Here is a 20,284-nt window from a genome sequence, read left to right on the forward strand (position 1 = left end):
GAAAAGGGGGTCAATTCAATGGTATATGGAAGATAGACAAACAGGAAAGAATTACTTGTTGTCTAGATTCCAGAATTGGTGTACACTGACAACTCCCTCATATCTTAACTAATTGATAGAATCAGTAAAATTGATTAACCTAATTACCCTTGAAATGCAATCATCTAAGATGGTGTACAAAATTTACAGAAGCTTTGCCTAAAAAAGACTAGGTATCACTGACTGGAAGATGAGATTGCATGAGTTTCCTTTTATCAATATTTTCTGAGGGTGTTTAGTGAGTCTTATGGTCAATATTAGACACCTACTGGTACGACTAGATGAAGAAAGGTCATGATACATTAATACATTCTAATGAAAGTTTAGTTAACTAGTACTGAGATAAATGAACACAATAAACTCCATCTGCACACACAGTGCAATATAATATTTACTGTTGTGTAATATCATCCTAACCGGAATTATTTCTGCTTCTTTAGTGAGACATACTTCTGCTATCTTCTAAGGTAACTTGTGCTACTACTGTATTTACTCGCTGTTGTATGTAATTGCAACAGTGAGAGGTTCTTTCAGTGCAGCAATGGCAACACATGTTAACAACTTATATTTGTATGGAATTAAATGTTGACTGCATGTCCAGGACTTGGACATGAGTCATAAATGAAGCAAAGTTAAAAAAAGACCTTTTAAAGTCATTCAGTATGGAGAGGTCAGAGGTAGCTCAAAAGCTATTTTATTTTTATTTACACTATAAGTTTAACAATGAGAACAAATCCATGAACCTAGACTGCAGGAAGCATCCTGTTTTTTGTTTTTGATATTACATAAATACTAAACTTTGAGAGTCTAATGCACAGAAATTTAATTATAAAATATAGTTTAAGATAATAAACCTCCCATCAATGATTTATAGACAATCTGGAATTTATAAATAAGACTGAAAAAGTGACTTGACTTCAAAGTTTTTGTTTTAGTAATATGCTTCTAATTTACATTACTGCTTATAGAGTTCACTTCATATGGTTTACATAACAATGGTACTGCTTAGGTAATATTGCAACCATAAAGTGCTTTAGTGTACTATAGAAATTATTTCAATATAAAAAAAGCACAAAATGTGGTCAAGTGAAGTAAGTGATTGGAATTTTTTTAATAAACCACAATAGGAACATATAGAAGCAATTTGCATTTTTGTAAATTGAGTGGATTTATAAATCAGTTTCAGTTGTCAGTGGGACACAGCGATTTTGACTGACTGTTTAAGATTTCATATACAACAGACTGCCTTCATTAAAACTAAAACTGTACAAAGTAAATCAGACTGCGAAGAGCATTAGTTTACCCTAATTACCATAGATTATGTCAGAAACCATCTAGTTATATACAAAATGTGGAATGTTGAACAAATGCAGCTCTTTTCAAATATCATTTCAGACTTGCTCAATAAAAAGGCAATGGTTCAAAATATAATCAGGAATACAGTGTTACTGTGGGGACCAGGTTACGTACAGTGGCTACTGCTGGTTCATTTTAAATTTGTTATAATCAAGGACGCATTCAACTATATACAAACTTTAGAAAAATCCAGTCCAAAAGAAACCATCTAAATAAATAAGTTACATAATAAATATGAGGGAATGTTTAAGACTTTTCAATTTATTTCTGGTTTACATACGCAGCTGAATTACACCTTTCATGTATTGGTCATCAACAGAGATCCAACAGTTACCTAAAATGCTACTGACCTTATAATCAAACACCGACTTCGTAAACCGGTTATCACACAAAAAAATAGTTTTTTTTAAAAAGCTTTATGTAAAACAAGATAGAAATGAAACAGAAACTAATGACTTTAAAATCAACCATCTTCCTGCAAAGTCAGAAATGCTGCAGGATATGGCTTACTAAAGACAGGCGAGACTTTGTTTTACTTTTGACAAGTAGCTGGCATCTCATCCACTGCTTTGATCCAGTCCAATCAATGGACTTGCTGATATTGGTCGAAATTTGGCTTCAAAATTGTTGCTCCAGGTTACATGAAAATCAAACAATTCCAGATGTATCAGGTCATTACTGCATCCAGGAATTGAAAATTCCTGAAGTAAATGTGAAATTAATTAGCTCTTTTTGACCCACCAAAATATAATTTGACAGTGCATACACAATGCAAAGATTTCAAACAGTGGTACTTTTATGATCACCAAGTTCATGAAAGGCAATTCTAGCTTGAAACATTTTACAAACTTCAATTCTTACCAATAGGCTATTTCATTGAAATATAATTTACTCTTTCTGTATAAGTTCTGTTACAGTATTACCACGCAGCTGAACAGTATTATTCCCCATTAGGTAAAATAGTTTCTTACTTTTTAAAAACTGTTTCCACGATTTTAAAAACCATGCCTTTAACCGTGGGTAAAAATCTTTTAAAATAGAAAGTTAGCAATCAACGCAGCTTGTGACCTTGCATCAAACTTAAAAAAAAGAAAACCTTTGAAGTTTTCAACGCACAACAAACTTTTATACAATTTACCTTAATGGGAATGCTGCTACAAAATACCAGTGATCAAGAGACATGAAGCCATGAGCTGCTGCAACATACAGAAAATACCCAAGCAGGGTTTTGTTTTTGCTTATGTACACAATTATTTCTGCTAAACCCTTGGAGCAACTTTGTCGATAAATTTGGTTCCAATGTGAGGAAAATAGCCTTTTAGCACCATCATGGGAGCATTTAAAGGGTTTTGTTCAAATAATTCTTAGACTGAACATTTTATAAAATAAATGAACTGATTTAATGCTTATGTTGGTATAGAAATTTTACAGGGAATTGAGATTTTAAAAGGTAAGCAATATTACTAAATTCATAAAACCCCAGATATTTTCTTCTAAATATACATACAGTATTGCTTCTTTGCACAGTTTGAATCTGTATTAAAAACTTAATTCTCGGTCTCCTATGGCACTTCCACTGTGATACACAAGAGTGACCAGTATACATCAGTATTGTTAATTATACCCATTTTTAGTAAAGATAGAAAGGTTTTTTTTAAAATGTTGGCCAAATGTACTAGAAATGATAACAGTGTAATAAAATAACATTCTCGTACAGTAATAGGCAGCATAACCACAATCCTCGTTCTTTGTAAAAACACTAAGAAACCTTGTTCTTTAAGAATCCACTTCACATTTCAGAACACTCTTATAGTAACAGACCATCTCAGACAGACAGGTTTCATTTGCTCTTCCTTTCCCAATCCAACTTTGAATAATGACTTCTCCATCATTAAACCACACTATCATACATTTACTTTGGTAACCTAGCCCCATATTCAGTTTTACCATCGACTCCCAGCAAGGTCACTTTATTGTATATGCTCAAGCCACTCACCTACCCATTCGTCTAAACAATGCACACACATCCATTTTCCAGCTCCTGTATATCATACCCAGAGGTTTCAGCGTTTAACAATTATACAAAGGTGATTAAAAATAAAGGCATACTTCTATGGACCAGATAGCCCTGCCACCTGTCCATGAGCTAAAATCAGGCTCACTACATAAGCCTTGTACAATTTATTTAGTAATGTATAAGATTATCCAAAAATAAAACCTAAACTCTGTACAGAAAAGCACACAGGTTTGTTCATATTAAGAGTGATTTTGATGTTTACTATATTAATTCCTCACCCTGCAATATTTGCTTCCATTACCTATTTCAGTCCCTGTATCCACACCCCTACCATTATAGAGTGGTTGTGCCCCTTATACCAAAGCTCTACCATTGCCAATACATTACAGCCTAAACTCATTTGACCATTTTATCAGTCCATTGATCCCTCTCCCAACTCCCAGTAAAAAGTGATATCAGCTGCATTTTTTGCTATGGAATTACTTATTTAAAAAAAACTGGTCACAATGGTTGATTTCTTCTTTTTGTCCATGATTCACATCATTAGGATGCAACTTCCCTCAGGATAATTAAGTCCACTGCATTCTGGAAGGTTTTTAATAGTGACACTGCTTGTCCATGCTCAATATTGACGAAATTGTATCCATTAGCCTGCAAAAGAAGTATATCCATTCATAATATATTTTTTTTAAAAAGTACAAACAGCAAAAAAATTAACCAAGCTTAACAAAAATTAAACCTATTCACTTGTAAAATTATAATTCTGCAGTTTGACTCAAATAGGAATAGAAGAACAAGATGCAGAAACATTTGCCCTTTTGAGCCTGCTTCACTATTTAATAAGAATATTGCTGGAAGACATCTTTACTCTTGCACTCCAACCCCTTAGTAATAAAGACTTGCTTTCCTAATTGCTTTCTCCAACTGCATGTTAACTTTCTGAGAGTTGTGTACCAAGGTCACTCTAAACACCAACACTTCTTTGTCTCACCATTTGAAAAAATAATCTGCTTTTCTACTTTTCCCATCGAAGTAGATAGCTTTACATTTCTCCACATTATATTCTGTTATATGCCTGCCCACTTACTCAACGTGTTTATATCCATTTTCAGGCTCCTATCATCCTCCACATGGTTAACCTTCCCATCTAACTTTGCATCGTCAGAAAACTTGGATACATTACTCTCAGTCCCCTATATAAATTACTGATATAGATTATATATAGCTGAGGCCCAGGCACTAATCCACGCAGTATCCTACTGGTTACAGCCTGCCAACCCGAAATTGACCCATACTGGTTCTCCATTATCTACCCTGATAGTTACAGCCTCAGAAAGACCTGACACATTTGTCAAAAATGATTTCCCTTTCATAAATCCATGTCGACTCTCTCCAATTATATTATGATTTTTAAGTGCCCTCAGAGATCAGGTACCTAGTAATAGATTCTAGCATTTTACCTACTACTTATGTTAGGCTAGAACTCCCCCAACAAATGGTTCAGAATGTGTTCTCTCCATCTGCTTCTCAATCAGGTCCAGTTAACCTCATGAGTATCTTTGCTTCAACACTGTGCTTCACTACAGAGCTGAAAGACCAGTTCTATGAGGAGCTTGACACTGCTTTCAGCAGAATCCCTAAGTCATGAACATTTTTCACCTACTGGGGGATTTCAACGCACGAGTGGGCGCAGACCATGAGGCATGGACAGAGACTATTTGAGCTTTGCTGCTACCAAGAGCTTTGTGTAAGTAACACCTTCTTTATGAACAAACCATGCCACAAGATGTCCTGGATCAGGGTATTGGCACCAGCTGGATCTCATCATCACTAGACGTGATTCTTTGAACAGCACTCTCAATACACACAGTTACTACAGTGCTGACTGTGATACAGATCCACACCCTTGTGTGCACCAGGGTTAGGATGCAACCCCTGAAGCTTTTTCATTCAAATCAGAAATGCCATTCTCATATCAAAGTCAGCCAAATTGATCGCATACTCACGTTGATCCTCATAATCAACGTCAGCAAGATAAAAGCCAACAATTCCTCGACTCGATAGAACAGGCACTCTCTGGCATTTTCTCACAGTACAAAAGTGAAAAGGAACATACTTTGGACACCATCTACAATGCTGCACTCTCAACAAATGAGAAGAGCGAAAAAATGCTGACTGATGCAAGGCTAACGTCACAGGGCTGTTAACCGTCATTGAAGACAAGCGGTCCGCTCTCATTAATTACAAAAGAGATCCGAGCTAGAAAACAGTGAATGTACTATAAGCCACTTGAAGTCCAACAGACTGCTAGGCAGTGCGCCAATGACTATTTTGCCAGAACATCCAGATGTTCTTCGATACAGGGAATATCAGGGGCATGTATAAAGGAATCAAAAAAGTAACAGGTCTATCAACAAAGAAAACAATTCCACTGAAAAAGGCAGGGGAGGTCATCACCGACTGTAATAAACAGTTGGAGAGATGGGTGGAGCACTATCTTGAGTTCTATTCTAGGGGGAACACTATCACCGAGGAAGCTCTAGGCACCATAGAAAACCTGCCTGAAATAGCAGAGCTGTATATTGAACCCACAGTGGAGGAGCTTAATAAAGCTATTGACTCCCTTGCCATGCGCAAAGCTTGAGGTGCTGATACTATAACCGCCTGAGCTCATCCAAGTACAGGAAATCTTCTCTGTTTCTACTGGTGGGAGGGGCCAGTGCTCCAGGATGATTGAGATGCAAAGAGTGTACAGAACACGGGTAACTGCAGTGACTGCAACAACCATCAAGGCATTTCTCTGCTGAGCAGCACGGGAGAAGTATTTTGCCCACGTTGCTCCCGTCAGATTGCAGATCTTGACCGAACGCATCTACCCTGAATCCCAGTGTGGTTTCAGAGCTGCAAATTCTCCAACTGACATGACCTTCTCAGTCCAGCACCAGCAAGAGAAATGCTGTGAACAAAGGAGACCACTATACACTGCCTTCACAATCTCACCAAGCCGAAGGCAGAGGTGGTCTGTTTAAGCTGCTGGAGAAAGTTGGCTGCCTGCCGAAGCTGCTCAACATGGTCTTTTTTCCATGACAACATGATGGGTAAGGTCAGCTATGACAGGGCAACATCGGAACTATTGGAGATCCAGAGAAACAGGGTTGTGTTCTGGCATCGACACCCTGTGGCACATTCTTCTCTTTGCTGCTGTCACATGCCTTCAGGTCATCTACAAGGATGTTTACTTACCTACCAGAACTGACCAAAAGCTCTTCAGCCTTGCTTGCCTGAGATCCAAGACTAGTTGTGCCAAAGCCTCATCAGAGAGTTGCTCTATGCTGATGCTACACAAACATTCCATATGTAGCATTAACTTCAGCAGCAAATGGACAGATTCACGCCTGCAATGCATTTGGTTTGACCATCAGTACCAGGAAGACAAATATCATGGCCTAGCATGTTTTCATAGCCCCTTCCATCAGCACTGACAATTTGACGCTGGAGGTTGTTGATAGCTTCACATATGTAGGCTCCACAATCACTCGTAATCTGTCACTTGATGCTGAAATGAACACTGGCATTGCAAAAGCTGCAGCTGTTATATGCAAGCCAAGTAAGAGTAACAGCAACCTGACCAAGAACACCAAAATACTAGTCTACCAAATCTGTGTCCGCAAGCACACTTCAGTGGTGAGACCTGGACAACTCTAGCTAGGCAGGAGAAAAGGATGAACAATTTCCACCTTTGCTCTGTGAAATGTATTTTTGGCATCTCTTGGGAAGACAAATCGCCAATACAGAAGGTCCTGGAGTGTGCTAATTCCACCAATATGCACTCAAGACTAAGCCAACGATATCTACGCTGGGTCAGCCATGTTCATCAGATAGATGGTGGCTGTATACGCAAAGGTCTTCTGTATGGTGAACTGGCCACTAGGTCATGACCTCTTGGGCGACCTTATCTCTGCTAAAAGAACACCTGCAAGTTAGAAATAAAGATGGCAGATATTGACACTGACAACTGGAGACAGTCACAGACAGCCGTGATCTCTGGAGGCTGACTGTTTGGAAGGGCTTTGGAAGAGACGAGCAGAAACAAAGTGCTCAGCTGGCTGAGAAGAGAGCCCAGAGAAAACAGAAGCCAGCGAATCCTGCATCTTATCAGCCCACTGTCTTCCTCTGCAGCAAATGCAGCAACCATGCCAGAGTGCATCTCCTGAGCTGAACCAGGAGATGCTCAAAACAGAATTGACCATCATGGTACAAACCACTGTCTTACAAGACAGAAGGCTGCCAACCAAGGTGTCAGCTTAACTGGCCTATAGTTCTTTGTTTTTTTCTCTCCCTCCTTTCTTAAATACTGCAGTGACATTTGCTACCTTCCAATCCATGTTGTCATTCTAAAATCTAGGGAATTCTGGGAGAGCAACACAAATGCATCTATTCTCTTTCAGCCACCTCTTTTAAAACCTTAGGATGTAGGCCATCAGGTCCAGGAGAATTATCAGCTTTTAGGCCTATTAATTTCTCCAGTACTACTTCTTCACCAATATCAATTTCTTTTAGTTCATTATTCTCATCAGACCGTTGGTTCCTTAAACTTCGGAATGTTTTTGTGCCTTCTACTATGAGGACAGATATAAACTATTTGTTTAGTGTCTCTGCAATTTTCTTACTCCCCATTATAATTTCTTCCATTTCTGTCCATAACATTTAGTTTCACTTATCTCTTCCTTTTAACATAGCTATGGGCGATTTTACGACCTGTTTTTATGTTTCTTTTTAGTTAACTCTCATGTTCTATTTTCCACCAATTTCTTGATCATCCTCTGTACAATTCCAGAACTGTTCCAATCCTCAAGCTTACTACTCTTTTTGACAATGTTGTAGGCCTCATCTATTAATCTAATGCTATCTTCTAATTTATCTTGATTGCCATCGTTGGACCACTTTTCCTATAGGGTTTTCATTCCTTTAGAATGTATATTCATTGCAAATTATAATCCAATTTATTTGCTAGCCATGTTATAATGAAGGTAAATGATGCCAGGTTGAATGTAACAGTAACCTCTTCTAGAAAGAAAGAATGAGTTTAAATTGTGAGTGCTAACATAAACAATTTGTTTTTATACAGTGTCCTTAAGTGTTTTGCCAATGTTTGGCAGGGGCCGGGGAAACCCTAAAAGAAAATGAATTGCGGTGGGAGAGGTAGAAGACGTGACAGAAAGCTTAGTCAAAAAGATGGGTTGTAAACAGTTTTTAACAGTGGCATGAGAAGTGGAGAGGCTGATGGATTTAGGGAAGGAATTTGAGACATTAGTTATTAAGTAATTGAGGGCTTTACTGCCAAAGGAGAGTATGGGGAAGCAAAGCAATCTAGGTTTGGCAGACCAAAGGTTGCAGCAAGGTACACAAGGTTGGAGAAGGTGCCAGAGCAGGGTGGGTAGAAGCCCTGGTATGATTTGAAAATGGGGATTTTAAGTTTGACAGCTTGGCAGGAAGGAAATGCTGGCCAACAATGATAAGGGTGAGAAGAAGGGATTATTGTAGAACAGAATCTGGGTAGTTTTGAACAAATTAGTGCTTTTGAAGGGTGGAAAGCCAACAAGGACACGGGAAAAATCAGTGACTTTGGGAGTGAGATAGGGGGCAGAGCTTATAGTCATAGTAGATTAGTAGGGGTCTTGGTATTGGGTAAATTGTGGATTAAACAACACAATCAAGGTTTTGCACTGTTGGGAAGGGGATGGAATCAATGGTTTGACAATGGCATTTGTAGCTTCAATCTTCCCTATGCTGAGCTGGAAGAAATTTCCAAGGCTAGATAGCAAACAGGTGGTTATGAGAATTGGTGAAGCGGTACTGCTGGATGTTACCTGCATACTTACAAAAGTTGACTGTGCAGGTGGAGGATGTCACCAGAGGTATATACATCAAAAAAAGGAAAGGGCTAAGCATAGATCACTGGTGGACTCCAAAGGTAACTGCTCCGCCAATGAGAGAGAAGACATAGCTGGAGCTCAGACAGGTGGAATTGGTACCATGCAAGAGCCATCCTATGGAGCTGAAAAATAGAGGCAAGGCAATGGAGGAGGATGTAGTTGATTCCCTCAAATGCAGTGGAGAAGTCAAGGAGGACAGGAGAGATAATATTGCAACTTTAGTCATAGAGGATGTTATTTGTAACTTTTTCCAGGGAATTATCAGTGCTATGAACAGGGCAGAAGCAGAATTGACACAGTTTGGACTTTTGTAAGATACTGACATGAAGTTGGAAGGCAATGACACAAATGAGAAAAAAATGGAACTTAAAAATGGGTTGTTAGTTGGATGGAACAGATGGGTTAAATGTTGAACTTTTGAGTAAGGACCCAATGAGGGATAGTATCTGTGGAAAAGGATTTATTGCCAGCAACATGGAGGCCAAGAGTTGCACGAGGAAGGAGAAATCATGAAAACGGAGAATGAGCTCATTGAAGAGGTAGGATTGGAGAGGATGCGGGTACCAGGAAAACATGAGTGAAAGAGGATTGCCAATAAGGTGGTTGGGACCATATGACTAAGGGAAACAAGATGTGGAGGTGACAGCAGTGACAACTGCTAGATATATGGTATCAATATTATAAATAAAATAATCCATGTATTCTTTGCACCTGGTTTGAAGGCAAGGACAAAGGGAACAGTGGAAAGGGACTTGATAAGACAATTCACCATTTGCTCTAGAAGGGAGCTTTGTTTTTCCTTGCTCTTGATGATAATCCGTGAATAGCGGAAGAGAGGGAAGTGCAGTAATATTCACTGTGGCTGAAGCAGATGTGATGACAAACAAGACCAGTCATGAACCAAATGTGCTTGAGGTTTTGACAGAGATCTGGCTCAATGAGTCTATCCCTTAGTGAATGGAGGAAAGTATCCACAGTGGTGAAATTATTTCAATTAAGCAAGCTGATCAGAATATTTGCCATATCGACTCCTGAAAGCAATTGAGTATTTAAGTTCTTTTTTCCTTTGTGAGAGGAAATTGATGGTGCCATATGTCCTTTAGACAAAGATAGTAAGTAATGGAGTGTGTTTTGGCACAGATGATGTAGGCAAACAGTTTGGATATAGTATTACATGACTTACTGAATCGATCTATAATATTCGAAAATCAGGAGTTTGAAAAAAAAAAGCCATTTCACCTAGACAGGTAGCTGTGATCATAGGCTTCCTGGAAGCTTAAGCAAGTCTATTTAGCAAGTACCTTTGCAATTAAGACCTAGAAGGTCCCAAGTTCAACCCTATGTTGGGTTGATTCACTCAGTTAAGTCAGCGGTAAGCACTGGTTTCAGCAACTCCAATTTAAGGAAGGAGAAAAGTGGGCACAGTTCTCAGCCTAGCGACACCTGTTGCTGCATCTGTGCTTGTCAGGTGAGGACAGGATTGGGCTTGGCTAAGATGCCTACTGCGGAGAAATAGCCCAATAACTCACGCATTAAGGTTCAGGCAAGAACCCACTTGAGTGGGTTACTGACCCTGTGAAATTAGAACCCAGTAAGTACTTTTAGAAGAGACAGTCAATAACTTAACTTTTGTGGTAATCAGAAGAAACTAAAACACCACTTTGGAAGAAAAATGTTGCCTCGATTCCCAAAGTTGGTTCATAGATACACAGATTGAAGCCATTTACATGTAAATGTGTTTTACGACGTAAATCAGAGTAAGGAGATTGAGGAGAAATCTGCTGTTAGATTAATCACAAAGAACATAGCAATGGGAAAGTAAAACTAGGAAATCAAGTGGAATTATGGATGCCACTTAAAAATAAACAACCTTATGGACAATGTGCTTTACCACTGGTTAAATTGCTGCTCTTTTAACATTAATTCAGGATTTTGAGGTTTTTCCACAACAGCACAAGTTTAACAATGCTAATGCTAAGCTAGTAACAATGGATGAAGTTTTCACTGTACTATATTAAAAAACAGTCAATGATTAAGTTCAACATGTTGAGACAATTTCTTTAAGGCAAGAAATATTAACATATAAGCAAATTTGAACAAATCTAGAGCAAATGCATGAGAGCATGCATAATAGAAAATACAGGAGAAAGACTGTGTGTGAGAACAAATGAGAGAGTGTGCAATTTGTGGCAATGTGGAGATCAGAAAATTGAGTAAGCTTAATAGGAAATTACCTGAACTATTTTATCTCCAGGATGCAACAGTTTTGAAGCTGGCCCTTCTGGTTGAACTCTAGTTACAAATATACCCTAAATAATGAATAAACATTAAGAGGTGTAAACATATTTTTCTATAATCTTAAATACTTACAAAGAAACTCATGATAATAAACTATGACACTGAATGTATACAATTTGGAAGACATCATGGGCAATTCTAATTAAAACAAGGTTCAGTAATTTTTTTAAACATTGCTCGTTACTGAAACGGCTAGCTCAAGGTTTATTTTCCTCTAAAGTGGTCAATGTCTAGTTGAAGCAATAAAATAGTTAAATACTCACATTATCATCAGGTCTGAAAGGGTTCCCTCGACCTCCAATACCTCCAGATATACTGAAACCCAGCTCAGGATTCTTATCTATTCTAACATGCATCTGAAAAAGTGGGATAAAGGAAACAACATTTAATTAAATTGAGATATTTCACTGTTATTTAACTTGGTGTTTATAACTTAAACTGGGAGGGGAGGGGGGAGAAAGGAAAATCAAAAAGTAGCTTAAAATCTTTTTCATCATTTGTACCTTTGGGATTTGGGCACACATCTCACCCACATGCTGGGAACGAAAGTCTGCATTTTTTAAAGAGATAATGATCCTAATTATAGTACACATTGGCAATTGCAACTCAGTTCTCACTGGAGAGAACTTTTCAAGCACATGGGTTTTCCACAATTTTCATAAATATTTCAAAGCAAATTTTACTGACCAGCAATTGTATGGCTCATGTTAAATTGTCAACTTGGTTTAGCTGTTAACATTCTCATCTCCAAGTCAGCAACCTGTAGATTGAGGCCCAAAGTAGGACTTCAGCCTGTGATTAGTGCTGTGCTGTTGAAAAATTCTGCCCTTTAGATAGATATCAAAACAGGGATCTGTCTACTCTGATGGTGGATTTTAAAAGTCCCATTTGACTGAATTAGGGATATTTCCCACTATTCTGGCCAATATTTCTGCTTCAGATCACAAACTTCAAACTCAGATGACCTGGTCATTCATCACTTTGCTATTTGTGGGCTTCTGCTGCTTGCAAAATATCTAGCAGATTTTTCTACATTGCTACACTCCAAAAACTAATTATTTGCAACACAAGTGAGATACTACTGAAAGACATGATAAGGTCCTTTATCTGAAGGTCTGAAACCTCATACTGCTGCCCTGCCATAACTGGTGTAAATGGGGCTTATTTTATATATATGGTGACGTTACTGTGGCAGAAAATCAAACGGAAATTCAGTCTTTCTTAGAGGTGAACTGTTCAATGCTCCAAATTTACCTCAAGGCTTTTTTTTTACTACTCGTGACACCAGACAACTACTGCTGGTATAGAGGCAATGTCTGAACCTGTAACGTTAAAGGTGAAATGAATTTAACCAACCTGTTAAACTTTAAATTTATGATGACACCTTAAAGAAACTCAAAAGGTCTAGATTTGCACTTAATAGAAGTGCTTAAGTCTGAAAAAAGGGTGCCTGAGAAGCTATAGAGTGTTACAGACTATCAAAGTCCCAGGTTCAATTACCAGTCCGTGCTGTTAGCCAGTCTAAGTTTAGGTGATCGCGGGAATGTTGTTATTAGCTTCAGTGCTCCTGGATAAAGGGAAAGGAGAGGAAAAGGTCTATGATTTCTCATTATCTGATTCAGTGATGCCTGTTTAAGAATAATAGTGTGGGCAAGGCAAGTGAAGATTTTCAAGGCCCATGCAACAAGGTTCTAGTATCAACTGTTACTTTTAGAAGAGGAGGATGTTACAAATACCAAGAATATAAGATTGTTATGTTTTGGAACTGTCTCTTTAGGGCAAAATGGAGGAATGAATGGGGGTCATATGGCCTATTCTGTATTCTGTCCCACAACAAGCCTGGGTGGCTTGGTTGTTCAAGGTTAAAGGGGAACCCAGGTAGCTTGACTGGGAAGAAAGTGCAAAGTGTTCACACCTGTAGACAACGTCAAGAGCATCTATGATGACTGTTGGTAGACTGCTGGTCTTTTGAGACTCACAGGGAAGCGTTAGGATAATCATGTTTTATAAGCAGATACATTTTAAAGTGTCCATTTAATTCCCAGAAAGAATGGAATTTCTGTAAATTATAGTATAGGTTGCCCATTGAATAGTGTTTAGACATTGTTGTTTTTAGGTTTTTTTTTACAGTAAAAGCCTTAAAACTGGAAATTTTGTTGTGTGGTTCTTCTAGTTCTTCTGGAAATTCAATTTTTTAAAAATTCATCCACAGGACGTGGGTGTCGGTGGCTGGGCCAGCATTTATTGTCCATCCTTAATTGCCCTTGAGAAGATGGTAGTGAGCTGCCTTCTTAAACCGCAGCAGTCCATGTAGGTACATCCACAGTGCTGTTAGGAAGGGAGTTCCAGGATTTTGACCCAGTGAAGAAATGGTGATATATTTTCAAGTTAGGATGGTGAGTCATCGGAGAGGAATTTCCAGGTGGTGGTGTTCCCATCTATCTGCTGTCCTTGTCCTTCTAGGTGGCAGTGGTCGCGGGTTTGGAAGGTGCTGTCGAAGGAGCCTTGGTGAATTCCTGCAATGCATCTTGTAGGTGGTACACACTGCTGCTACTGTGCATCGGTGGTGGAGGGAGTGAATATCTATGGATGTGGTACCAGTCAAGCAGGTTGCTTTGTCCTAGACGCTGTTAAGTTTCTTGAGTGTTGTGGGAGCTGTACTCATCCAGGCAAGTGGGGAGTATTCCATCACATTCCTGACTTGTGCCTTGTAGATGGTCGATAGGCTTCGGGAAGTCAGGAGGTGAGTTACTCGTCGCACAATTCCTAGTCTCTGACCTGCTCTTGTAACCACAGTATTTATATGGCTAGTCCAGTTCAGTTTCTGATCAATGGTAATGCCCAGGATGTTGATAGTGGGGGTTCAGTGATGGTAATGCCATTGAACATCAAGGGGTGATGGTTTGATTCTCCCTTGTTGGAGATGGTCATTGCCTGGAGCTTGTGTGGCGTGAATGCTACTTGCCTCTTGTCAGCCCAAGCCTGGATATTGTCCAGGTCTTGCTGCATTTGGACATGGACTGCTGCAGTATCTGAGTCGTCACAAATGGTGAACATTGTGCAATCATCAGAGAACATCTCCGTTTCTGACCTTATGACGGAAGGAAGGTCATTGATGAAGCAGCTGAAGATGGTTGGGCTAAGGACATTATGCTAAAGACCTCCTGCAGTGATGTCCTGAAACATCTTCCTTTGTGCTAGATATGACTCCAACCAGTGGAGAGTTTTCCTCCTGATTTGCATTAACTCCAGTTTTGCTAGGGCTCCTTGATGCCACACTCCATCAAATGCTGCCTTGATGTCAAGGGCAGTCACTCTCACCTCATCTCAGAAGTTCAGCTCTTTTGTCCATGTTTGAACCAAGGCTGTAATGAAGTCAGGAGCTGAGTGGCCCTGGCGGAACACAAACTGGGCATCAGTGAGCAGGTTACTGCTAAGTAGGTGCCGCTTGATAGCACTGTTGGCGACCCCTCCATTACTTTACTAATGATGGAGAACACACTGATGGGCCGGTAATTGGCCGGGTTGGATTTGTCCTGCTTTGTGTGTACAGGACATACCTGGGCAATTTTCCACATATCCGGTAGATGCCAGTGTTGTTGCTGTACTGGAAAAGTTTGGCAAAGTGCACGGCAAGTTCTAGAGCACAAGTATACAGTGCTATTGCCGGAATGTTGTCAGGGCCCATAGCCTTTGCAGTATCCAGTGCCTTCAGTTGTTTCTTGATATCACATGGCTGAAGACTGGCATCGGTGATGCTGGGGACCTCCAGAGGAGGCAGAGATCGATCATCCACTCAGCACTTCTGGCTGAAGATTGTAGCAAATGCTTCAGCCTTCTCTTGTGCACTGACGTGCTGGACATCATTGAGGATGGAGATATTTGTGCAGCCTCCTCCTCCATTGAGTGGTTTAATTGTCCACCAACATTCATGACTGGATGTGGCAGGACTGCAGAGCTTACATCTCATCTGTTCGTTGTGGGATCACTTAGCCCTGTCTATCAGTTGCTGCTTTTGCTGTTTGGCATGCAAGTAGTTCTGTGTTATAGCTTCATCAGGTTGACAGCTCATTTTTTCATATGCCTGGTGTTGCTCCTGGCATGCCCTCCTGCACTCTTCATTGAACCAAGGCTGATCCCCTTGGCTTGATGGTAATGGTAGAGTGGGGGATATGCCGGGCCATAAGGTTACAGATTGCGTTCAAATTCAATTCTGCTACTGATGGCCCACAACGTCTCATTGATACCCAGTCTTGAGTTGCTAGATCTGTTCGAAATCTATCCCATTTAGCATGGCGGTGGTGCCACACAACACGATGAAGGGTATCCTCAATGTGAAAGCAGGACTTCATCTCCACAACAATAATGCGGTGGTTACTCCTACCGATACTGTCCTGGACAGATGCATCTAGGACAGGCAGGTTGGTGATGAGGTCAAGCATGTTTTTCCTTCTTGTTGGTTCCCTCACCACCTGCTGCAGACCCAGTCTGGCAGCTATGTCATTTAGGACTCGGCCCACTCGGTCAGTACCGGTGCTACCGAACCACTCTTGGCATTGGACATTGAAGTCCCCCATCCAGAGTACATTCTGCACCCTTGCTACCCTCAGTGCTTCCTCCAAGTGGTGTTCAATATGGAGGAGCACTGATTCATCAGCTGAGGGAAGGCAGTACGTGGTAATCAGCAGGAGGTTTCCTTGCCCACGTTTGACCTGATGCCGTGAGATTTCATGGAGTCCAGAATTGATGTTGAGGACTCCCAGGGCAATTCCCTCTGACTGTATACCACTGTGCCGCCACCTCTGCTGGGCCTGTCCTGCCAGTGGGACAGGACACACCCAGGGATGGTGATGGTGGAGTCTGGGACATTATCTGTAAGGTATGATTCTGTGAGGATGACTATGTCAGGCTGCTGCTTGACTGGTCTGTGAGACAGTTCTCCAAATTTCGGCAGAAGCCCCCAGTTGTTAGTAAGGAGAACTTTGTAGGGTCGACAGGGCTGCAATTGCTGTTGTCACTTCCGATGCCTTGGCCAATGCTGGGTGGTCCGTCCGGTTTCATCCTTTCTTGTGACTTTGTAGCAGTTTGTTACAACTGAGAGGCTTGCTCGGCCATTTCATAGGGCATTTAAGAGTCAACCACATTAATGCGGGTCAAACCAGGTAAGACGACAGATTTCCTTCCCTAAAGGGCATTAGTGAACCAGATGGGTTTTTAACAACAGTCGACAATGGTGTCATGGTCATCATTAGATTTTTCATTCCAGATTTTTATTGAATTCAAATTCCACCATCTGCCGTGGAGGGATTCGAACCCGGGTACCCAGAGCATTAACCTGGGTCTCTGGATTACTAGTCCAGTAACAGATAACTTTTACAAGCTATTAGTCTCTATGGGAATCATAACAAGGTCAAGGAGAGAAAAAGTTGGGGAAATTCTTGGGAGTATTAGGAGAAGGATCCTACAATTCGGCCTTACCTCATGCTGTACAATATCACGGCCTTGTCTCATCAGATGGCTTGTTGATGCACCTTGTGTTGGACAGTAAGGAGGTTGATGCGATACTTTTAGCATTAAAAAATCAATCAGCTGCTCCCTCGAAGGATGTCTCCCAACAGTTGCTTGGGACATTGTGTGATGTGGTTGGTTGCAATTTATCGGAACTCTTGAAGATTGGTACATCTGGCCATTTGTCAAAGGCACCTGGGTAGCAAAGTAGCAATGAAAACTTCAAAACACTTGCTTCAAACTTAACAGTTTTGAAAGATTTCTGCACATATTTGCGAACAAGTTTCTGAGAAATTTGAGAATAGACCACTCAGCCAATCAATCTTACTTCTTCATCTTGGGTCTGTTTAGGGAGCTTGTGTCATTTTCATCTTTTTCTATCTTGAATCTACATTTCTTAACTTGAGAACTGATCCAATCCCCTGCTGAAATCTTCAACTTCATATTTATTGCACTAGGTGGCAGTTTCATAGAGCAGACAACTTTAAGAATGACAATGTTATACATATTTATCAACCAAATTGTGAATACAATGCAGAACAAGTCATTAGATATATACATGGGAAGTCCGGTTACATTGCACTCTTTCACTTGTGGAAAATATGCCTCTGCTTCACTCTCTTGACAGTGACATATTTAATTAGGGACTCAATGATGTGGGAGATTATGGCTATGAACTCAGATCCTTCCAATCAAATGGTACTTTGTGCTCCAGTGCAGTGGACTAATTTGTTCCACCAAGATTAATTCAATACTCTGAATGCAGTCTGCATTCAATTACATAACTTTTTTTTAAAGAAAAGCACAAAACCAAGAAATGAGGACATAAAAATGAAATTACAACTGGCACGTGGGTATATTTAGTGGTTGATACAATTAAAAAACAAAACCCAATTTCCAAAGTCATCTTTCATAATGAAAAGCACAAATAAATAATTTAAACATTGAACTCCTCCCAAATGACACTTGGTTAAGGTGACACGTGCTTCAGCTGTACAAACCAGAAGGTTGCAGTTTACAGCTGGGGTGACAGTAATGGTGTTCCTCAATAGCAGTTTGGTGGTGGTAGGGATGGGGCAGGGGGCGTGCAGGAGAAAAGAGTTTACTTTTTCAGCAGGTATTCACAAGTGCAAAGGTCCGAAAATTATTTAAGGAATACCTTCAAGGGCAGAAAACACAGCAAGTTATAACACATTATGAAATGCAAAAGCATTACAACTGGCACACATCTAGAAAGGCTTTGCATTAATCATTTAAAATATTTCTACATATTTCCTAGGCTTCATTCTAGGAGCTTTAGATGCCAAAAGTACAAATGTTTTCGTATCCAGGTTACAGAATTGTTTTAAAATTGCTGCCTCTGGAAGTCTGCTAAATACTGTTAACACACCCATTTCAATCACACTGGACTCAAATCTTCTCAATGTTCTGTGCCAAACTTCAAGATTTCAGCTGTTTTAACAATCCTTAAAGAAAAATCAGTAGAACTTGGGTGACTTCTGCCATAATTCAAAAGGATTTTTTTTTCAATGTATAAATGATACACAATACTTAATGCCACAAGAGAAAGCTGACAAACCATTTGGACACAAAAGAGAAAATAAACAGGCTAATAGACAATACAAACCAATAAGAAATAAATGACAATGTAGAGTATAGACAAAATGGGAAATAAGTAAATCAGTTTAAAGGGCTATAACTGAAAAAAAGCAAAAAATGCTAGAAGTATTCAGGTCAGGCGACAACTGTGGAGAAAGAAACAGAGCTGATGTTTCAGGTCTTTGACTTTTCACCAGGACTGGGAAAAGTTAGAAACTGAATAGGTTTTGAGCTAGGACTCATTGAGACAAGGACAAAGGGAAGCTATGTAAAAGAGTGAAAGACAGGAGGGATTGAATAACAGAAGTATTAGGCTGGAATTTTCCAGCCCCAGCGAGCCACTGATATCTCCATTCACATGAAAGATCCCACCAGAATGAGGGGCTGGAAAATTCTGTCCTCAGTCTTACAGGGCCAAAGGGTATGGTGATGGGGCAAGAAAAGAAAGGGCCATACCTGAATGTGGCTGGCCAGAACTGATTTGCAGACATTTGAAGAGACAGAATTGGCCTGGATTTTCATCCTCGAGCCAGGTAGCGAGAGCCAGGAAAACTGCCGGCTCGGCCTGCCCGCCTCGGGGGTGAAGTGCCCGCAAAGGTGGGATCTTCATTGCAGGGGTGCAGATGCAGCTGGAGTCTATCAGCTGGCCCAGAAAAAAGTGCAAAGGCAGCCACAGGGGCTGCCAGGTGCCAAGGCAGGCAGTTTAAAAGGCCACCTCAGTGCCGTGGGACTTTGTTCCAGTTAAAATAAAAAAACTAAGGCCCTCCATCCTTCACACTCCCTTCACCAACCAAACACTCCCTGTGCCCTATCCATGCCACCTCATGCCCCTCACCCATTCCCTATGACCCCTCAGGTGCCCTCATGCCCCTCTACCCATGGCCCCTCATGCCCCCTCATGCCCATGTTCCCACATGATCCTATGCCCCTCTGCTCTGCCCTTTCACCCACGTTCAGTCCCTTCATGTCCCCTATGCCATGGAAGTGCTATAGCTTGGCACAGGGTAACTGGGGATGGGCAATAAATGCTGGTCCAGCTAGCGAAGCCCACATCTCGTGAATGAATAAAAATAGGGGGCATCAGGAGACATGGGGGGGCGGGGTGTAACTTGGTATAGGAGCCATGGAGGGGCATAGCTTGATATAAGGGGCATGAGGGTAACTTTTGAACTTACCTTTTAAAGGATCGCGTCATGCAAACTAGGGTTCACTATTCCTCGAATGAGCTGTGAATGACAACTCTTTAAAAACCTGGCCCAACTCCATAAAAATTGCGGAGGAGGAGGAGATGCTCATCTCCACAACAGAGCCGACCAGGTCAGGAGTGCCAGATGCGGGCATTTGACAAGAACAAGCCTGCACCCTTTAAAGGAACACCTGAAAAACAGATTGCTTGGGCATGGGATGGGGAATGCCAGAATCTGAATGTGTCTACCATTTTTAAAGGGCTCCCAAGTCAACTTGACTCAGTGAAAATCCAGGCCAATGTCTCGAACTACTTTAGTCAAATACAACAATGTCTGCAGGCACC

At 40.6% G+C, this 20,284-nt stretch overlaps 1 protein-coding gene across 5 annotated transcripts in view; it reads right to left on the reverse strand.

Moving 5' to 3' along the window:
• Positions 1–1,131: 1,131 nt before the first annotated feature.
• Positions 1,132–20,284, reverse strand: part of erbin (erbb2 interacting protein) — a 313,059-nt gene continuing 293,906 nt past the window's right edge. For all 5 annotated transcript variants that reach the window (XM_041185895.1, XM_041185894.1, XM_041185891.1 and 2 more), the window contains 4 exons: positions 17,125–17,349; positions 11,910–12,002; positions 11,583–11,657; positions 1,132–4,063 (listed from right to left, as the gene is read on the reverse strand). In XM_041185895.1, coding sequence (XP_041041829.1) covers positions 3,956–4,063; positions 11,583–11,657; positions 11,910–12,002; positions 17,125–17,349 — 501 coding nt within the window. In that variant the 3' untranslated portion in view covers positions 1,132–3,955. The remainder of the gene's footprint in view (positions 4,064–11,582; positions 11,658–11,909; positions 12,003–17,124; positions 17,350–20,284) is intronic.

Source organism: Carcharodon carcharias, chromosome 4, assembly GCF_017639515.1.
Source record: "Carcharodon carcharias isolate sCarCar2 chromosome 4, sCarCar2.pri, whole genome shotgun sequence".
In the NCBI taxonomy this organism is placed as follows: domain Eukaryota; kingdom Metazoa; phylum Chordata; class Chondrichthyes; order Lamniformes; family Lamnidae; genus Carcharodon; species Carcharodon carcharias.